Here is a 17,065-nt window from a genome sequence, read left to right as displayed (position 1 = left end):
ACACTGCTCCTCTTGGACTCAGCCTACCATTGTGGTATCCGTTTGGCTGCTGGTGCCTTTCGCACTAGCCCTGTCTATAGTTTTCTGGTTGACATTGGAAAGCCCCTCCTTTCATCTCAGCAGTCCCACCTCTTGGTTTCCTATGACACTGCTATCCACTCTTTCATTGTTCACCCCTCCTAATCTTTTCTTTTTGCAGCTTCTGGACATCGCCTGCCTACCTGCCTGCCCTAGGGTTGGTTTATAGGATGGGCTCTACCTTGCTTCTCTCCACTGCAGTTTCAGTCTTTCCTCTGTGCTGTTCCTTACATTCCCACCCGAATGCCACCCGCCTCCCCCTCTCCACCTGCTCCCTTTGGTTAGTTTCTCAACCCTGGGTTCAGATGGGTCTCTTCTGGCTTCTGAAGGGCTCTATCGCTCCACGGTGCACTGTTGTTTGTTCCACCTGCTCTTACAAGAGTTTTTGGTTGTTATTATTTTTTACACCAATGGCTCTAAATCTGCTTTTGTCATGGGATATGCCTGCACGTCTTCTGTTGCCCGGAACACCATCTGTTGCCTGCCATGTGAGGGGTGTTTACTGTGGAACTGATGGCCATTTACCAGACTATCTGCTTTAATAAACGGTCCTCCCTCACCTGAGTTTTGTTATGTACGGACTCAATGAGTGGCGGGGTGTTTACTGTGGAACTGGTACCCATTTACCAGACTGTCTGCTTTATTAAACAGTCCTCCCTCACATAGGTTTTTTTTATGAACGGACTGAATGAGTTGCTTTCAGGCTATAACCCAGTGTTTTCCTGCTACTCATTGGTCTCTGCCAACTTTTTGCTCGGTTGTGGACTGACTCTTGAGGAAGGGGGGGGGGGGGAGACACTCCTGTGTTTAATAGACATTTTGATATTAGGGGACTCCCTCCACATGGCCTTCTTCCCTCCCTCTGCCTCTCCCAGTTGGTGTCTACCATTCTCTGCCATCTTTTTATCAGCCACACTAGATTTACTCTGTAAATTAGCAGTCCCCCCACCCCATGCATTTGCAGAGTCCTCCTCTTGATTATTCATATTTTGAAACTTCGTGGCAGATTAAAACTGTGTGCCGGACCGAGACTCGAACTCGGGACCTTCACCTTTCGCGGGCAAGTGCTCTACCAACTGAGCTACCCAAGCACGACTCACGCCCCGTCCTCACAGCTTTACTTCTGCCAGTATCTCGTCTGCCCGTGAAAGGTAAAGGTCCCGAGTTTGAGTCTCGGTCTGGCACACAGTTTTAATCTGCCAGGAAGTTTCATATCAGCACACACTCTGCTGCAGAGTAAAAATCTCATTCTGGTATTCATATTTTGCTGGACTGCCCTCGCCTTTTGGCCCTCTGCAGTAAACACACCCTCCCACTCTCCTTGTCCCAAATGTTAGCAGACCACTCTTGCATAGTTGTGTTTGCCCTCAATTTTCTTCATGAAAGTGGTATTTCCTTCTAGGTTTAAGTACCTGTATTTCCTTCCTGAATTGGAGTCCCTTGGTTAGCATTGGTGTTTGTTTGGGTGCCCTTCAGCCTTACATCCACACTAGCCAGGTGTCCTTCCCATTTTCCCTATGGTCTGCCTTTTTTTGTGTCATTTTGTTTACCCTTTTCTTGTGTCTTTTGCCTGGTGTTGTCACTGTTGTGTCATGATCATAGTATGATGGGGGGAATGGGATGGGTCGGCAGTGGAGTTGAAGCCCTGTCACGTCTAGTGTGTCTGGAGCACCCCCTGCTCTCGTCCCCCACCTCCTCCCAAACATCCCGTTCTTTACTCTTCTTGCCTCTCTGACATTCCTTCTGGCTCTTTGTTTGCTCATTTTCCTACCGCATTTATTGGGCTGTGCTGCTGATGTTGTTTCGCCCTTAGTTGCTGCCACCTATTATTGTGGAACTGACAACCTTGCTGTTTGGACATCCCCCCCCCCTCCCCCCCTCCGCCCTCTACCAACCAACCAGTCAACCTACCTACCAACCTACCATCCTATCTATCTACCTACCTACCTACCTACCTACCTACCTACTTGGAAGGTACCACCAGAGATGTGGAGCCGTGACAACTCCAGTGCTGTGGCCAGCTGCACTAAGTTTCTCAGTTGATGATTTATGGCATAAATAGCCTAGTCAAGGTGGGCCCATAGGTTCTTAATTGAGTTTGAATCAGCGGAGTCTGGTGGCCAGGGGAGTATGGTAAACTCATCCTGGTGGTCTTCGAACCACACACATACACTTCGAGCTGTGACACACTGCATTGTCCTGCTGGTGTATGCCATCGTGCCAAGGAAAAATAAACTGCATGTAAGGGTGGACAAGCTCCCAAAGGATAGATGCATACTTGTGTTGATACATTGTGCCTTGGAGAATGACGAGATCACCAAGGGAATGCCGTCCAGCCTGGACCCTGCTAATGATTAATGCAGGGTGTTTGATTTCAGATGTATCATGCTGTTCTCATTGATGGCCATCTGTCTGATAGAGCATAAAACGTGACTCATCTGAAACAGGCACCTATCACCACTCTGTGGATTTGCAGTTATGGTTTTGGCGTGCAGATTCCAACATTCGTTGTTGACACATAGCTGCCGACATGAGTGCATTAACCAGGCGCGTGCTGCAGAGGCTCAGACACAGCAACATATGTTTAACGAACTTTGAGGAGACACTGTTGGTAACTCGTAGTTCATTAGCGTGGTCAGTTGTGCATCTGTTTCTTGTACACATCCCTGCAACCATTGCTCACCCTGTGATCTATGGTCCGTGGTGCACCACAGTTGCATTGGCACCAGTTTTGGACAGCGCTATTTTGCCGTGCACAATATACTTTAACCACAGCAGCATGTGAATCATTTGAAAACTTAGCTGTTTCAGAAATGCTTCGACACTTAACCTGAAAGCTAATGATCGAGGACCTTCTTATTGTTAGATAAATCTCTCTGTTTCCACATTATGGCAATGATTGCACTGTTTTCCATGTCTCCCAACACTCTCGATATGCCTCCACTGCCAGTGCTGTCTATATGTTGTTATTGCACATTGAAAACAAACGTAGGTTTTGGTCACATTAAAGTGACTGGACTGTGTTGATGACACTTCAAAGTCTCATATGTTTGTGCTTCAGAAGACAATGTTTTTTGATTTTTGTGGAGTTGTCTATGTGCCGATTGCCCTTAGGAGTTTCGGGTGTTATTTACGTATTCCAGTGAAAGTCAGTTTCCTTAAAGCTGTTTTTTATTTGATTTTGATAGTTACCTCATGTACACACACTTGATTTCAAGACAATATTGACTCAATTATGAGTAAGTATGAGTACCTAACAGCTATCTAAAGACAGTTCTGTCTTGAAATAGAGTGTATGTACATGAGATAAACATCAAAATAAAATAAATAACGCAGCAGTAAGAAAAGTGTCTTTTTTTAGGATAAATATGTTTTAGATCTGGAGTTGATGTATCGATCAATTTGCTGTCAGGAATTGTACAGTGCCATATATCTTTTCATGACAACCAAAATCCACATAATTGGAAATATGGGATAACAGCAATAGCATACATTATTGTTGTTGGCCATTGAACCAGGTTATTCTTAGTTGCATTAACTGCATTTGCAAATTTTATGGACTTCTCGTGCAAAAATGTTTTGGGCACACTGTTTACTTTCCTGTTGTTAATTGCACAGTTAATTTTTAGTTCTATAACTAGAAATACCTGGAAAGCAGCTGTTGACAAATGTATAATTGAACCATCACCTTAATAAGTCATTATTGTCAAATATTAACTTGAATTAACTACAGAAGAATGCAGCATCTGGTAGAAGCTGATCTAGGGAAGACTGATATGGATTCCATAGGAATATAGGAATGCAAAGCAAAGGTTGACGTAAAGCACCCCCACATTTTGAAGTTATCAGGGATAAAGGATAGGGAATGGATAGTTATCTACAACTTATACAGAAACCAGACTGCAGTCACACAAGTCGAAGGACATGAAACAGAAACAGCAGTTAAGAAGAGAGTGATACAATGTTGTAGCCTATCCTCCATTTTATTCAGTCAGCACAATGAGCAACCAATAAAGATATCGAAGGAGAAATTGGAAAGGAAATTAATTGTAAGAGAAACAAACATAAATTGTGTGGTTTGCCGCTGACATAATTCTGTCAGAGACAGCAGAGGAATTGGAAGATTAGGTGAATAAATAGATAATGTCATGAAAGATGTCATAAGATGTATGCCAACAAAAGTAAAACAAGGGTAATGGAGTCTGGTAAAATTATGTCAGGTGATGTTAAGGGAATTAGGTAAGGAAATCAAATTTATACTATTTATTTTATTTATTTAGCATTTGGCAATACAAACTGAACTGCAACTAACATTCATGAATTGCATGATTAAAAAAAAGAAATAATTAAACAACTAAATCTACAAATTAATATCCAGATATTCAATTAAGTCAAGGGCTGTCTCTGTCATTGCAAAGAAATCTCCTAGATTACCATTATAAGCTTGTCTCCTACAGGTTGTTACAAAGTGTTTGATGTTCATTGCCACAGTCACATTTAGAAGTTGAAGCTTTCCCCATCATTGTAGGCTTGTTGCACAGAAGCCTAGGCTGTATGAATCCTATTAATTATTTTCCAAGCGCATTGTGGTAATTCCATGTCAGTTGGTCTTTTGCAAGATCTTATGAGAATCCGATATTCCTCATGGGTAATATTACTCCACGTTTCTGACCACTTTCTGCTCAAGTTGAAATTCGCAGTACTTGAAGTGCCCCCCAAGGGTCTCACAATTCTTTTATGAGTATGCACTTTGCTACCTCTGGCCATGAGCTGTTGCAGCACTATATGCATTCTATGCTGCAAGTCTATACTTCCATATCACATTTCTCCCTCTGTCTTCCCATCAGATGCTCTTCTTTGCACAGACGCTGCTTGGACCTGATACATGATTGAGCCGCCTGGTTTTCCAGTTTGTTCCAGCACTCTCTTCACCTTTTTATTAATAAACCCATGGTCCCCATTATTAGATTTGACCTGCCATCACTTTCCAAATTTTTCAGAAGTGTGGATCATGCAGGGAAGGACACCCAATATGCTGTATGTTCCACCTTTGCATTCTCCCTTTCCACCACAGTAGTACATCCAAAACCCAGCATGTAGCCATCCTGTTGTTGGGGAGGGTGGGCTGTGTCATTACATACCTGCACGGTGGTATCCCCTGACCATGCAGGGAGTGCATTGTTGATGCCTAAGTGGAAACCTCTCCAAGTAAACCAAGGAGTATGTGCCCATCGTGACTGGGGCAGATGGTCACTAAGCATTGGGTTACTGACCAGGTAGCGATTGCTAAGGGTGGTGAGGCTGGCTGACGCCCATGGGGAAAGCTCCTGTTCGGAGTGGGTGGCACCATGGTGGATGACTGACTTGCATATGAAGCAATGAAGCTTTCTGCTGCTGGTGGTCATACAACCCCAGTGGTCTATTCAAAAGGAAAGAACTCGGTTCAATGCGGTAAGATATGACCCCAAAATATTTCTTTCCCTTGCTGTGCTGTGGGAGGAATGTAGGGCTAAGCGACGAGCAGAGAAGTGCTACCCCTCCCCACCTCCAACTACCTGGCTTGTACAAGGGCAGATAGGGATTCTTTTTTGGCCACAGGGTTTTTATTCTTTGTAGGGGAAGTTCTTTGTACAGAATATAGTGGACAAATTTGGGGAAGTTGCAGCCATCTCTGAAATGAAGAGTGGGCCAGTTTTGATTAAAACAGCATCCCCTGCCCTGTCACGAGTGTTACTTGCTTGAGACTAGCTGGGTAACATTCTGGTGACTATCACTCTCCATAATACACTGTGTGATCGAAAGTATCCGGACACCTGGCTGAAAATGATTTAAAAGTTCGTGTCGCCCTCCATCGGTAATGCTGGAATTCAGTATGGTGTTGGCCTACCACTAGCCTTGATGAAGGCTTCCACTCTCGCAGGCATATGTTCAATCAGGTGATGGAAGGTTTCTTGGGGAACAACAGCCCACTCTTCATGGAGTGCTGCACTGAGGAGAGGTATCGATGTTGGTGGGTGAGGCCTAGCACGAAGTCGGTGTTCCAAAACATCCCAAAGGTGTTTCCAGAATGAGATTTTCACTCTGCAGTGGAGTGTGCGCTGATATGAAACTTCCTGGCGGATTAAAACTGTGTGCCAGACAAAGACTCAAACTCAGGACCTTTGCCTTTCGCGAGCAAGTGCTCTACCAACTGAGCTACCCAAACACGACTCACGCCCCATCCTCACAGCTTTACTTCTGCCAGTACCTTGTCTCCTACCTTCCAAACTTTACAGAAGCTCTCCTGCAAACCTTGCAGAACTAGCACTTCTGAAAGAAAGGATATTGCAGGAGAGCTTCTGTAAAGTTTGGAAGGTAGGAGACGAGGTACTGGCAGAAGTAAAGCTGTGAGTCGTGCTTGGGTAGCTCAGTTGGTAGAGCACATGCCCGCGAAATGCAAAGGTCTCGAATTCGAGTCTCGGTCTGGAACACTGTTTTAATCTGTCAGGAAGTTTCATCCTGAAGGTGTTCTATAGGATTCAGGTCAGGATTTCGTGCTGGCCAGTCCATTACAGGGATGTTATTGCCATGTAACCACTCTGTCACAGGCCGTGCATTATGAAAAGGTGCTATCGCCATCCCCGAATTTATCTTCAACAGTGGGAAGCAAGAACGTGCTTAAAACATCAATGTAGACATGTGCTGTGATAGTACCACACAAAACAACAAGGAGTACAAGCCTCCTCCATGAAAAACACGACCACACCATAACACCACCGCCTCCTAATTTTACTTCTGGCACTACACACGCCAGCAGATGACGTTCACCGGGCTTTCGCCATACCCACACCCTGCCATCGGATCGCCACATTGTGTACCATGATTCGTCACTCCACACAACATTTTTCCATTGTTCAGTCGTCCAATGTTTACGCTTCTTACACCAATCGAGGCGTTATTTGGCATTTACCAGCATGATGTGTAGCTTACGAGCAGTCTCTCGACCATGAAACCCAAGTTTTCTCACCTCCCGCTTAACTGTCATAGTACTAGTAGTGGATCCTGATGCAGCTTGGAATTCCTGTGTGATGGTCTAGATAGTTGTCTGATTATTACACACTATGAGCCTCTTCAACTGTTGGCAGTCTCTGTCAGTCAAGAGACGAGGTCTGTAGGTGTCCCGTCACATTTCCACTTCACTATCACATTGGAAAGAGTGGACGTAGGGATGTTCAGGACTGTGGAAATCTCACGTACAGACGTATGACACAAGTGGCACACAATCACCTGACCACCTTTGAAGTCCGTGAGTTCCGCAGAGTGCCCCATTCTGCCCTCTCACGATGTCTAATGACTGAGGTCGCTTATATGGAGTACCTGGCAGTAGGTGGCAGCACAATGCACCTAATATGAAAAATGTTTGGTTTGGGGGGTGTCCGGATACTTTTGATCACATAGTGTAGTCTACACATGGTTCAAGGCATCATTTTTCATCTTGACCCCATTTTGCTGTCTGATGATGAGCTACATGCCATCGTGGAGTGTTGGGGTGAACACTTTCTCCATCATGTCCACAGGGGGCCAACGGACAATAGGGTTGCTTACGGGGCCTTCATCTTGGCCTTTGAGGGTTATTTGCTGCCTGAAAAGGTCACAGAGATGGTATACTAATGTGATGTCAATCCGTATGGTCCCCACCCCATGCAATGCTGCAATATGAAATTTGGGCGCATCTCTTTGTGTTGCAATGCCAGCGCAATCTTTAGAGACTGTTGCATGGGAATGTTCCTTGTGCCTCCCTCCCACCCCCTCCCTCCCCCACTTGTCTGTATCAGCTGTGGAGAGCCCTATTCTCTATGCTCACCAGACTGCACCGTCTTTCACAGAGAGGAAAAAAATGCAGGAATATAAGACTCTGGACAGGTTAACTTACCAAGAGGCCTAGAAAATGTAAGGGCATCTACAACCCGCACACATGTCAATGTTGTATGCTTCAGCTATAATGATGTTGCTCTCTCTTCAGATGGCCCTCGTGACTGTTATGTTTCCGACAGCGAGCCCTCAGGGCCTTTTGACTATGCCTGCCCCCCTGACAGTTGGGAGCTCTCCTCTTGCTGCTTCGCTCACATCCACTTTGGGATCAGTGGCTTCCCAACTGCCAGAGATATTGATCCCCATGCCCACCCAAAGACGCATCAGCCTCGTCCGGCTTCTCACACCAGGAAGGGGTTCCTTGGGACACTCCCCTCCAAGGCTTCTGCTGGTCTGTTACCGGATTCCAGCCAGTGGCTAAAGGAGCCACAGGCTGCTGGTCATAGGGCTTATCTGTCTTCCTCAGTCGCTGAAACTAATTCAAGGAAACCCTCCCAGTCATCCAACCCCCTAAGGAGAAGAAAGGCAAAAGGAAATCTTCCAAGACAAAGTACTCAACACAAATGGCATACTGGGAACAAGTGTACCGTATGGAACTTTTGCTAAGAGTCCTGTTGTCTCTGCTATACTCCATGTCTTCCATGTAAGAATATTTGCATCTGGAAATGCTTCAAGGCCACCATAATCACAATGATTGCCCCATACTACAGCAAGTGTGAGCCATGTACTACCTCCAAACACGGCTTGTACATCACATGTAAAGTTCAAACAGAGTCCACGAAATACGTTTGGACCTCCAATTAATTGTTGTTTATTGAACTGTCCAGAAAGATCAATGTCTATCGCCTTCAAAGCACGATATACAGGAATGCTGCGCCACCAGTGACGATGGTAACCACGTCGCAGAGGCATTGCTGTGGCCTTCGTTAACGTTGAGTGGCCAAAGCCAAATCATCCCCATAAATGAACTTCCTCAATTGTGTTTCAGGAAGACCAGATGTATATAAGTTGAATAAAACTGTTGCCAAAACTGAACCCTGGGGAAGACCATTCTTAAGTTTCTTTTGTTTATGCAATCAATTGCTGAGGACCACTTGGAAGCATCTCTGAGATAACATGTTGTTCGTGAGCCTCATTATAGTTTGATATTATATACGAGGGCAGTTCAATAAGTAATGCAACACATTTTTTTTCTCGGCCAATTTTGGTTGAAAAAATCGGAAATTTCTTGTGGAATATTTTCAAACATTCCCACTTCGTCTCATATAGTTTCATTGACTTCCGACAGGTGGCAGCGCTGTACGGAGCTGTTAAAATGGCGTCTGTAACGGATGTGCGTTGCAAACAACGGGCAGTGATCGAGTTTCTTTTGGCGGAAAACCAGGGCATCTCAGATATTCATAGGTGCTTGCAGAATGTCTACGGTGATCTGGCAGTGGACAAAAGCACGGTGAGTCGTTGGGCAAAGCGTGTGTCATCATCGCCACAAGGTCAAGCAAGACTGTCTGATCTCCCGCGTGCGGGCCGGCCGTGCACAGCTGTGACTCCTGCAATGGCGGAGCGTGCGAACACACTCGTTCGAGATGATCGACGGATCATCATCAAACAACTCAGTGCTCAACTTGACATCTCTGTTGGTAGTGCTGTCACAATTGTTCACCAGTTGGGATATTCAAAGGTTTGTTCCTGCTGGGTCCCTCGTTGTCTAACCGAACACCATAAAGAGCAAAGGAGAACCATCTGTGCGGAATTGCTTGTTCATCATGTGGCTGAGGGTGACAATTTCTTGTCAAAGATTGTTACAGGCGATGAAACATGGGTTCATCACTTCGAACCTGAAACAAAACGGCAATCAATGGAGTGGCGCCACACCCACTCCCCTACCAAGAAAAAGTTTAAAGCCATACCCTCAGCCGGTAAAGTCATGGTTACAGTCTTCAGGGACGCTGAAGGGGTTATTCTGTTCGATGTCCTTCCCCATGGTCAGACGATCAACTCTGAAGTGTATTGTGCTACTCTTCAGAAATTGAAGAAATGACTTCAGCGTGTTCGTAGGCACAAAAATCAGAACGAACTTCTCCTTCTTCATGACAACGCAAGCCCTCACACAAGTCTTCGCACCCGAGAGGAGCTCACAAAACTTCAGTGGACTGTTCTTCCTCATGCACCCTACAGCCCCGATCTCGCACCGTCGGATTTCCATATGTTTGGCCCAATGAAGGACGCAATCCGTGGGACGCACTACGCGGATGATGAAGAAGTTATTGATGCAGTACGACGTTGGCTCCGACATCGACCAGTGGAATGGTACCGTGCAGGCATACAGGCCCTCATTTCCTAGGTGGCGTAAGGCCGTAGCATTGAATGGAGATTACGTTGAAAAATAGTGTTGTGTAGCTAAAAGATTGGGGAATAACCTGGTGTATTTCAATGCTGAATAAAACAACCCCTGTTTCAGAAAAAAAACGTGTTGCATTACTTATTGAACTGCCCTCGTAACATTTGCGAGTTTCTGTAGGAGTCCTTGTTTCTGTACTGTGTCATAGGCAGCTGCAAAATCAGCAAAAACCACTGATGTTTTCAGTCATTGTTGGAACCCAGCTTTTATGTGAGTAGTGAAGGTAAGTTCGTGGTTTGTACAGCTTCTGTTAGGCCTGAATCGTGTGCATTCAATGGGAGTAACTTATATTTGATGGGAGCAACTTAATGGATCTTTGGACCGATTTTTTAAGGATGACTTTCTAAAAGTTTGCAGCAGCAAACTCAGGAAGGCGATTGGTTGATAGCCAACAGCTTTATTTGTATATTATGGTTTTTGTTTGTTTGAAGGCTTTTAGAATGTTACCCAATAGCTTTATATTGGTGAAAAACTTTGCGAGCAATTTAAGAGTCTTGTTTCTGCAGTTGATGAGGAACTCTGGATGTATCCCATCAAATCCTGAAGTTTTGCCCTTTTTTTAAATTTGTGTGTGTGCCGCATTGGTATTGTCTAAGATGAAATCTCCATAAAGCTTACTAAACCCTTTCTTAACCATTCTTGTATGTGGCTTATACGAGGGTGCTGCGAAGGGGGAAGTTATTCTGTTTGCAGTCGGGCCTGGTGTGACTTCAGGACCTTTGTAGGTGGGGGTCGACTTCCTCCTAGTTTTCTTAAGAGACTTGATGTGACTCTACTTGACTTCTTAAAATCCAGTCTCTCTGTTTTTTTATTCCCAGCACTCTTTATGAGCTTTATTTAGATGTTGAAGCACTATAAGCAGATGATAAACTATTGTAGACTCTGTAAGTAGATGATGTACAATAGTACATGATGAATCACTATAAGTAGTAGATGAGTTTTACTATTTGGTAACCTGTAAATGGCTGAAGTAAAGAGGATATAAAAAGGAGAAGTGCGATAACAAGAAAAATGTTTCTGGAAACATGTAATATAAATTTTTTGTTAGGAAGTCTGTCCTGTATGTGTTAATCTGGAGTGTAGCCTTGTTCAGAAGAACGCCAAAGTTTAGATGGTTAGATCAAGTAACTGATAAAGAGGTACTCCATGTAATTGAAGAGAAAAGTGTTGTGCAGCACAACTTCAGTAACAGAAGGGACAGGTTGACAGGACACTTCATGAGATATCAGAGAATAATTAATTTGGTAACAGAGGGAAGTGTGTTGGAGAGAGAGGGGGATGAGATGAAAAATTGTAGAGGGAGACCAGGGCATGAAGGCATGACTATAGCAAAAAATGGTCAAGTGACTTTAGGTTGAAGTAGTTGCGCAGTGATGAAGAGACTTGAATGAGATAGAATTTTGTGGAGAACTGCCTCAAACCAATCTGAAGACCTCAACAACAACTAGAAATTTCATGGATTGCTGTCATTTAATGTTGATATTCTTAATTACTGTATGTGCCTCAGAATATGATATGGATATGTTCCTGTGGCCGCTGGCTTCTTTCTCCACTTAAAACTAAGTGAAACATTGGATTTAACTTAGAATTTGCCATTTGTAGTTTGAAACTAAGTGAACTATTGCATTTAACTTAGAAGTTGCCATTTGTAACTGCCTTGGTGCTGTTCAGTATGTCTTACTCAGTGGCTTACTTGAAATGTGTGAATTGAGTTTTAAAATGAGATATATTCTTAGAAAACCACACTGAGAGGACATTTCAGAAAACATATTTGTCTGAAAAGTGTGCTCTCATTCAATTTTAGGTGTAGCTATGAATGTTCTTGCATTTATAAAATGATGTTACAATAGTGGTTTGACACTTCCACAATTGAAGACTGAATGGCAGATGAATGTTATGTGAACATAGCTTCAAAAAACTGCACTGTCTTTAAAAAAAAAAAAAAAAAAAATTTACATTTACGGCTCAGTTAACGAGTGACAGTCCTGCCCTGAACTTCAGGAGTTGACTCTGAGTGGAGAATTACGTACAGTTAATCATTTACAGAGTTTTCACCACCATACTTTATGATAACGCAGAAACACAACTCGAGCACATTAAAATTTCCGTCACCATACTTCAAAATGAGTTTGTTTATCTTTTAAATGTCGCTGGGGTGTATTTGGCTATTAAATTTCTTTAATTTTATTTAACAACTCTAATCTTGCCATTTGGTTTTGTTTTCAGAATGATGATGCTGCTGAAATCCAAGAACGCAAGAGACAAAGTGAACTACGCAGAAGGGAATCTCTTATTTTGTCACCAAACAGAAGAAACAGTACAAAGGACATTTCTCTGTCTGTTCCTGAAATATTTGCACATTACACAAACTGTTTGAAGTTGTCTGCAGAAAATGTATGTTATGAGAGGATTGCTGGGAACTTTTATAGCACAAAATATCTAAGTAGCTACTGCACGTGTTATTGACAAATAACATGTGCAGTAGCCACTTAAATATTTTGTGTTATTTGTGACAGGCCATAATTATTTTAACAACTCTTTTCTTAGTGCTAGTTGTGATGTCTGTTGCACTCCCTACTTTCTTCCTTTTTGTTGCTTTCAAATACAGATTGAAATAATTTTCTGTTGAATAAGTATACTCTGTTAATAAAGTAAAACTTAAAGTGAATTAGTTCCTATTGGATTTGTTTTAGGTGATATTTTCCTTTGTAGTAGCTGTGTAGTATTTGATTTGAACTATGAGCTGCATGAATGAGTTGTCACCTGTGACTCAATATATCCTTTTCTTTTAGAACAAATATGTTATAAAACAAGATTAAATTTAATGTGTTGCCAGGAAACCTCCTGCCAGTTGCAGTTTTGCATAGTGATGTTGTGAAATAATGCAAACAAAATCGAACATCTTGCAAAATTGAGATCCTATACAGTGGAACCTTGCTTAACGAGCACTTCCTACAATGTGCAATTCACATAATGTGCAAAACAAATTGTAAAAAAAGTACTTGCTTAATGAGCGATGTTTTGCATAATGAGTGATTACAATTTAGTGCATCGTCACTAGCCATTCGCATGCAGCAGGGGAAACTTTCACCACTATGAACACCTTTCATTGTCAGTAGCGGCATATGGACAATGTCTTTAGTATGTACTGCAGTCTGGGTTTAGTGTTCTTTCTGCTACTATCTTAGTACAGCTTGTGATCACACATTTTTCTAGACTTATGTTCACACAGTGCTTTTTTGTGTGCAAATTTTAATAACCTTCGTAGAATGTCCTTGAAAATAAAGCTGCAAGAAGATGACAGTAACAGAAAGAATATGACCTTAGAAATGAAACACGCGAATGTGGGGTGAGAATTGCTGGTGTAGCACTCATATACCCTCGGCCTGCATCAACTATTTGCACTGTCCTCAAGAACAAGGACAAGATTAAGGAGATAGATGCTTCAAAGCGAGTGACAAAAGTATATCTAAACAATGGGTTTGTATTATGGATGATGTCAGAAAGTTACTCCTTGTATGGATAAAAGAAAAGAAATTGCAAGGTGACACTATTGACAAGAACATCATTTGTGAGAAGGCAAGAATGATTTTCACCAACATTGTTAAGAAGACTCCAGGATCATCAACGGCTGAGGAAGTGTTTAAGGGAAGCTGTGGGTAGTACAAGAAGTTTAAGAGAAGAACCGGCATCCACAATGTTGTGAGGCATGGTGAAGCAGTCAAAGGCAGCTGAAAACTTTAAGATTCTCGTAGATTCTGAGGGTTATCTGCCACAACAGGTTTTTAATTGTGACGAGACAGGTCTATTCTGGAAAAAGATGCTGAAGCATACATTTTTAACACCAGAGGAGAATGCATTGCTCAATCACAAGCCAATGAGAGAGCCTCTCACACTGCTATTGTGTGCCAATGCAAGTGATGATTTGAAAATTTAACCACTGCTTGTTTACTATTCAGAAACTCCAAAAGCCTTCAAGAAGTGTAAAGTTTAGAAGAGCAGGCTAAATGTGATATGGAGATCCAGTGGTAAGGCTTGGGTGACGTGATCCTTTTTATGATTGGATCAATGAACTGTTTTGTCCTTCAGTGAAAAAAAATATTTGCTTGAGATGAATTTGCCACTCCATGTCTTGCTTGTTATGGGCAGTGCCCCTGCCCATTCTCCAGGCCTACAAGACCACCTCTTCAAAGAATTTAAGTTCATCAAGATCCAATTTCTGCATTCCAGCACCTCTGTTATTATGGCCTATGGACCAGCAGATTATTTCTGACATTAAGAAGCTCTACAATAAAGCACTCTTCGACCATTGCTTTGAGTTGACTGAAGCTATCAATTTCACTCTGAGAGTTTTGGAAATACATCAACATCATTGCCTGCATCAAGATGATCGAAAAGGCATAGGAAGAGGATACCAAGACAACTCTCACTTCTTTGTGGAAGCAGCTTTGGCCGGAGTGTGTTGTCGAATGTGACTCTGAGGAATTTGTGTCAGTACTTGTGGAGCCTGTAATCAACGAGATTGTCTTTGGCTAAGTGCATGCGACTAGAAGTGGATAATAATGATATTGATGAGATTGTGGTAGATCACAGCCAAGAAATGACCAACTTATGCAGTTGCAGTGTGTTTCACAGCAGGAAGTTGTGGAGAGAAGTTCTCCAGAGGAGGAGGAGGCAGAAGAGGTGGTAACAGCAAAGTAGCAATCTTCTGGCCCAATAAGAGAAATGCTGAAAGCTTGGGAATAGCTTGGGAATTAGTTGCATCATACAGTGAAAATCATCATCTCAATAAAGAAGTGCCTACATGTGCTACAAATTTATTTGATGATAATGCTGTGTCACATTTTCACCAAGTGTTGAACCATCAGCAGAAAAAAATGACTATAGATAACTTCCTAGTAAAAAAACAATTAGTTATGTATCGTGAATAATAAAATATATAATCCTGTATGTATAATTTTCTTTGAATAAATGCATGAATAAGATAAAACTGTAAGTACTTTTTCTACATGGAACACATCATTGTATTTTACATTAATTTATGTGGGATAAATTGTTTATCTTAACAAGTGTTTTGCGCTGTGAGTAAGGTTCTGGAACAAATTATGCTTGCTATGCGAGGTTCCTCTGTATTTTATTCATAGGAGGAGACATGGTGCAAAACCCCGTGTGTGTTGAATGTCAAAATCTGAATAATAAAATTAATTATGGACAGGCACACTCCCTTAAGACCAAGCAACATTACTGTAGGCGAATGGGTTAATAAACGCAATGAAATTTTAAGGCCCTAGCTGGGGTTTCTAAAGGGGGAACTGCCTAATATTAAAATGTAAATATTTAAGGCGTTAACACCCTTTGGGGGATACACAGTTCTTTCACAAGCTTGTGCGTGGTGCTCATGGGGCCCTGATGTATTGCAGTCCATTCTTCCTTTGCAGGCTGCATTTCTTCCCCGTGCCCCTCCCTCCCCGTCCTTGCTCCTTCCCTGGTGTCAATGTTCGTACTTATGCCAACCTGGCTATCCATCAGGTTTCCTGTATTCCTTGCAGTTTGGTTCGCCTTGCCTATCTTTTTCATCTTTTTGGCATTTTTCGCCCCCCTTAGGGGTTTGACCTTCACTTCTAAATTTTCTCTCTGTAGTGTGAACCATTTGGGGAAGAACTCCCTCCCTAGGAGCTGTAAGGTGGATTCCTCTCTCCCTTTCCTTCCTCTCTTCCTTCCCAGCTATAGCCCCCCCCTCCAACCCACTAGATCACCAGCACTTGTAGCCAATCTGTGTGATGAGGCTGTTATGTACCCATCTTATTGAGCTCTATGACAATACAGGCATCACACTTCTGATACCTTAGCTTTTGCCTGCCCATGTATGCCTAGAAGCGGTTGCTTGTCATTCCTGAGCATTGGAACTCCTGGCATCAGCCACTAAGCCAGACAGCCCTTGCTGTGGCTGGGTGGTGCTGTTGTGCAGAGCCTCTGATCGGAGTGGGTGGTATCAGGGTGAATGCTTTGTGTATGAACTGTATCAAGCTCCAAAAATCTGGCAGTTCTTCTACAGCCATTTCTTCGGCTGGCAACAGATCATTGAATGCTGCTTCTTATGACCCTGCATCCTTTCCCTGTCTACTCCCTGGGAGGAGGGCCAGACTCACCAGATTGGGGTGAAACATTTCTTTACTGGGGTGGACAGGGAAACATTCATTGTCACAAAGCTGTTATTTTTTGTGGAAAATATCGAAGACTTGTTTGGCAAAGTAAAGTGTCTCGGCAGGATCTGGTTAGGTTCACTTTTGATTAAAACTTCCTCTGCTGCCCATCTGCAGCCCTTCATGCTTGTGATCATCTTGGGGATGTCATGGTGTCCATTACACCTCACGAGTCTTTGAATATCATTCAGGGGATCATTTCTCGTAGGAACCTCATCCTTCAAACTGATGAAGAACGATGGGGCGTTCATTTTATTTGGCTTGTGCAGAGAAGTCATAAGGGCAATTGCACTGATACTGCTGCCTTTATTCCGGCTTTCGATGAAGATACTCTCAAGCTTATATGTTATCAGTGTGATGTGAAGCCGTACGTCCTGCCACCCAAGAGGTGCTTTTGGTGCTCGCATTTCGGGCACATGTCATTCCAGTGTACAGTGGACCCACTCCATAAGGGGAGCCCTTGCATTCTGCCACCCGTGTGTTAATTGTCATGACTGTCACTCTCCACATTCACCATATTGGCCGGCTAATAAGA

The 17,065-nt window shown here is 43.1% G+C and overlaps 1 protein-coding gene across 1 annotated transcript in view; it reads left to right on the top strand.

Moving 5' to 3' along the window:
* LOC126251775 (condensin complex subunit 2) overlaps positions 1-17,065 on the top strand; it is a 201,659-nt gene that overhangs the window by 18,356 nt on the left and 166,238 nt on the right. Inside the window, exon 2 of the mRNA XM_049952398.1 lies at positions 12,554-12,721. Within this exon, the coding sequence (XP_049808355.1) occupies positions 12,554-12,721 (168 nt within the window). The remainder of the gene's footprint in view (positions 1-12,553; positions 12,722-17,065) is intronic.

The sequence above is a fragment of the Schistocerca nitens genome, chromosome 4, assembly GCF_023898315.1.
Source record: "Schistocerca nitens isolate TAMUIC-IGC-003100 chromosome 4, iqSchNite1.1, whole genome shotgun sequence".
Lineage (NCBI taxonomy): Eukaryota > Metazoa > Arthropoda > Insecta > Orthoptera > Acrididae > Schistocerca > Schistocerca nitens.
This window is presented reverse-complemented; position numbering and strand designations above follow the sequence as displayed.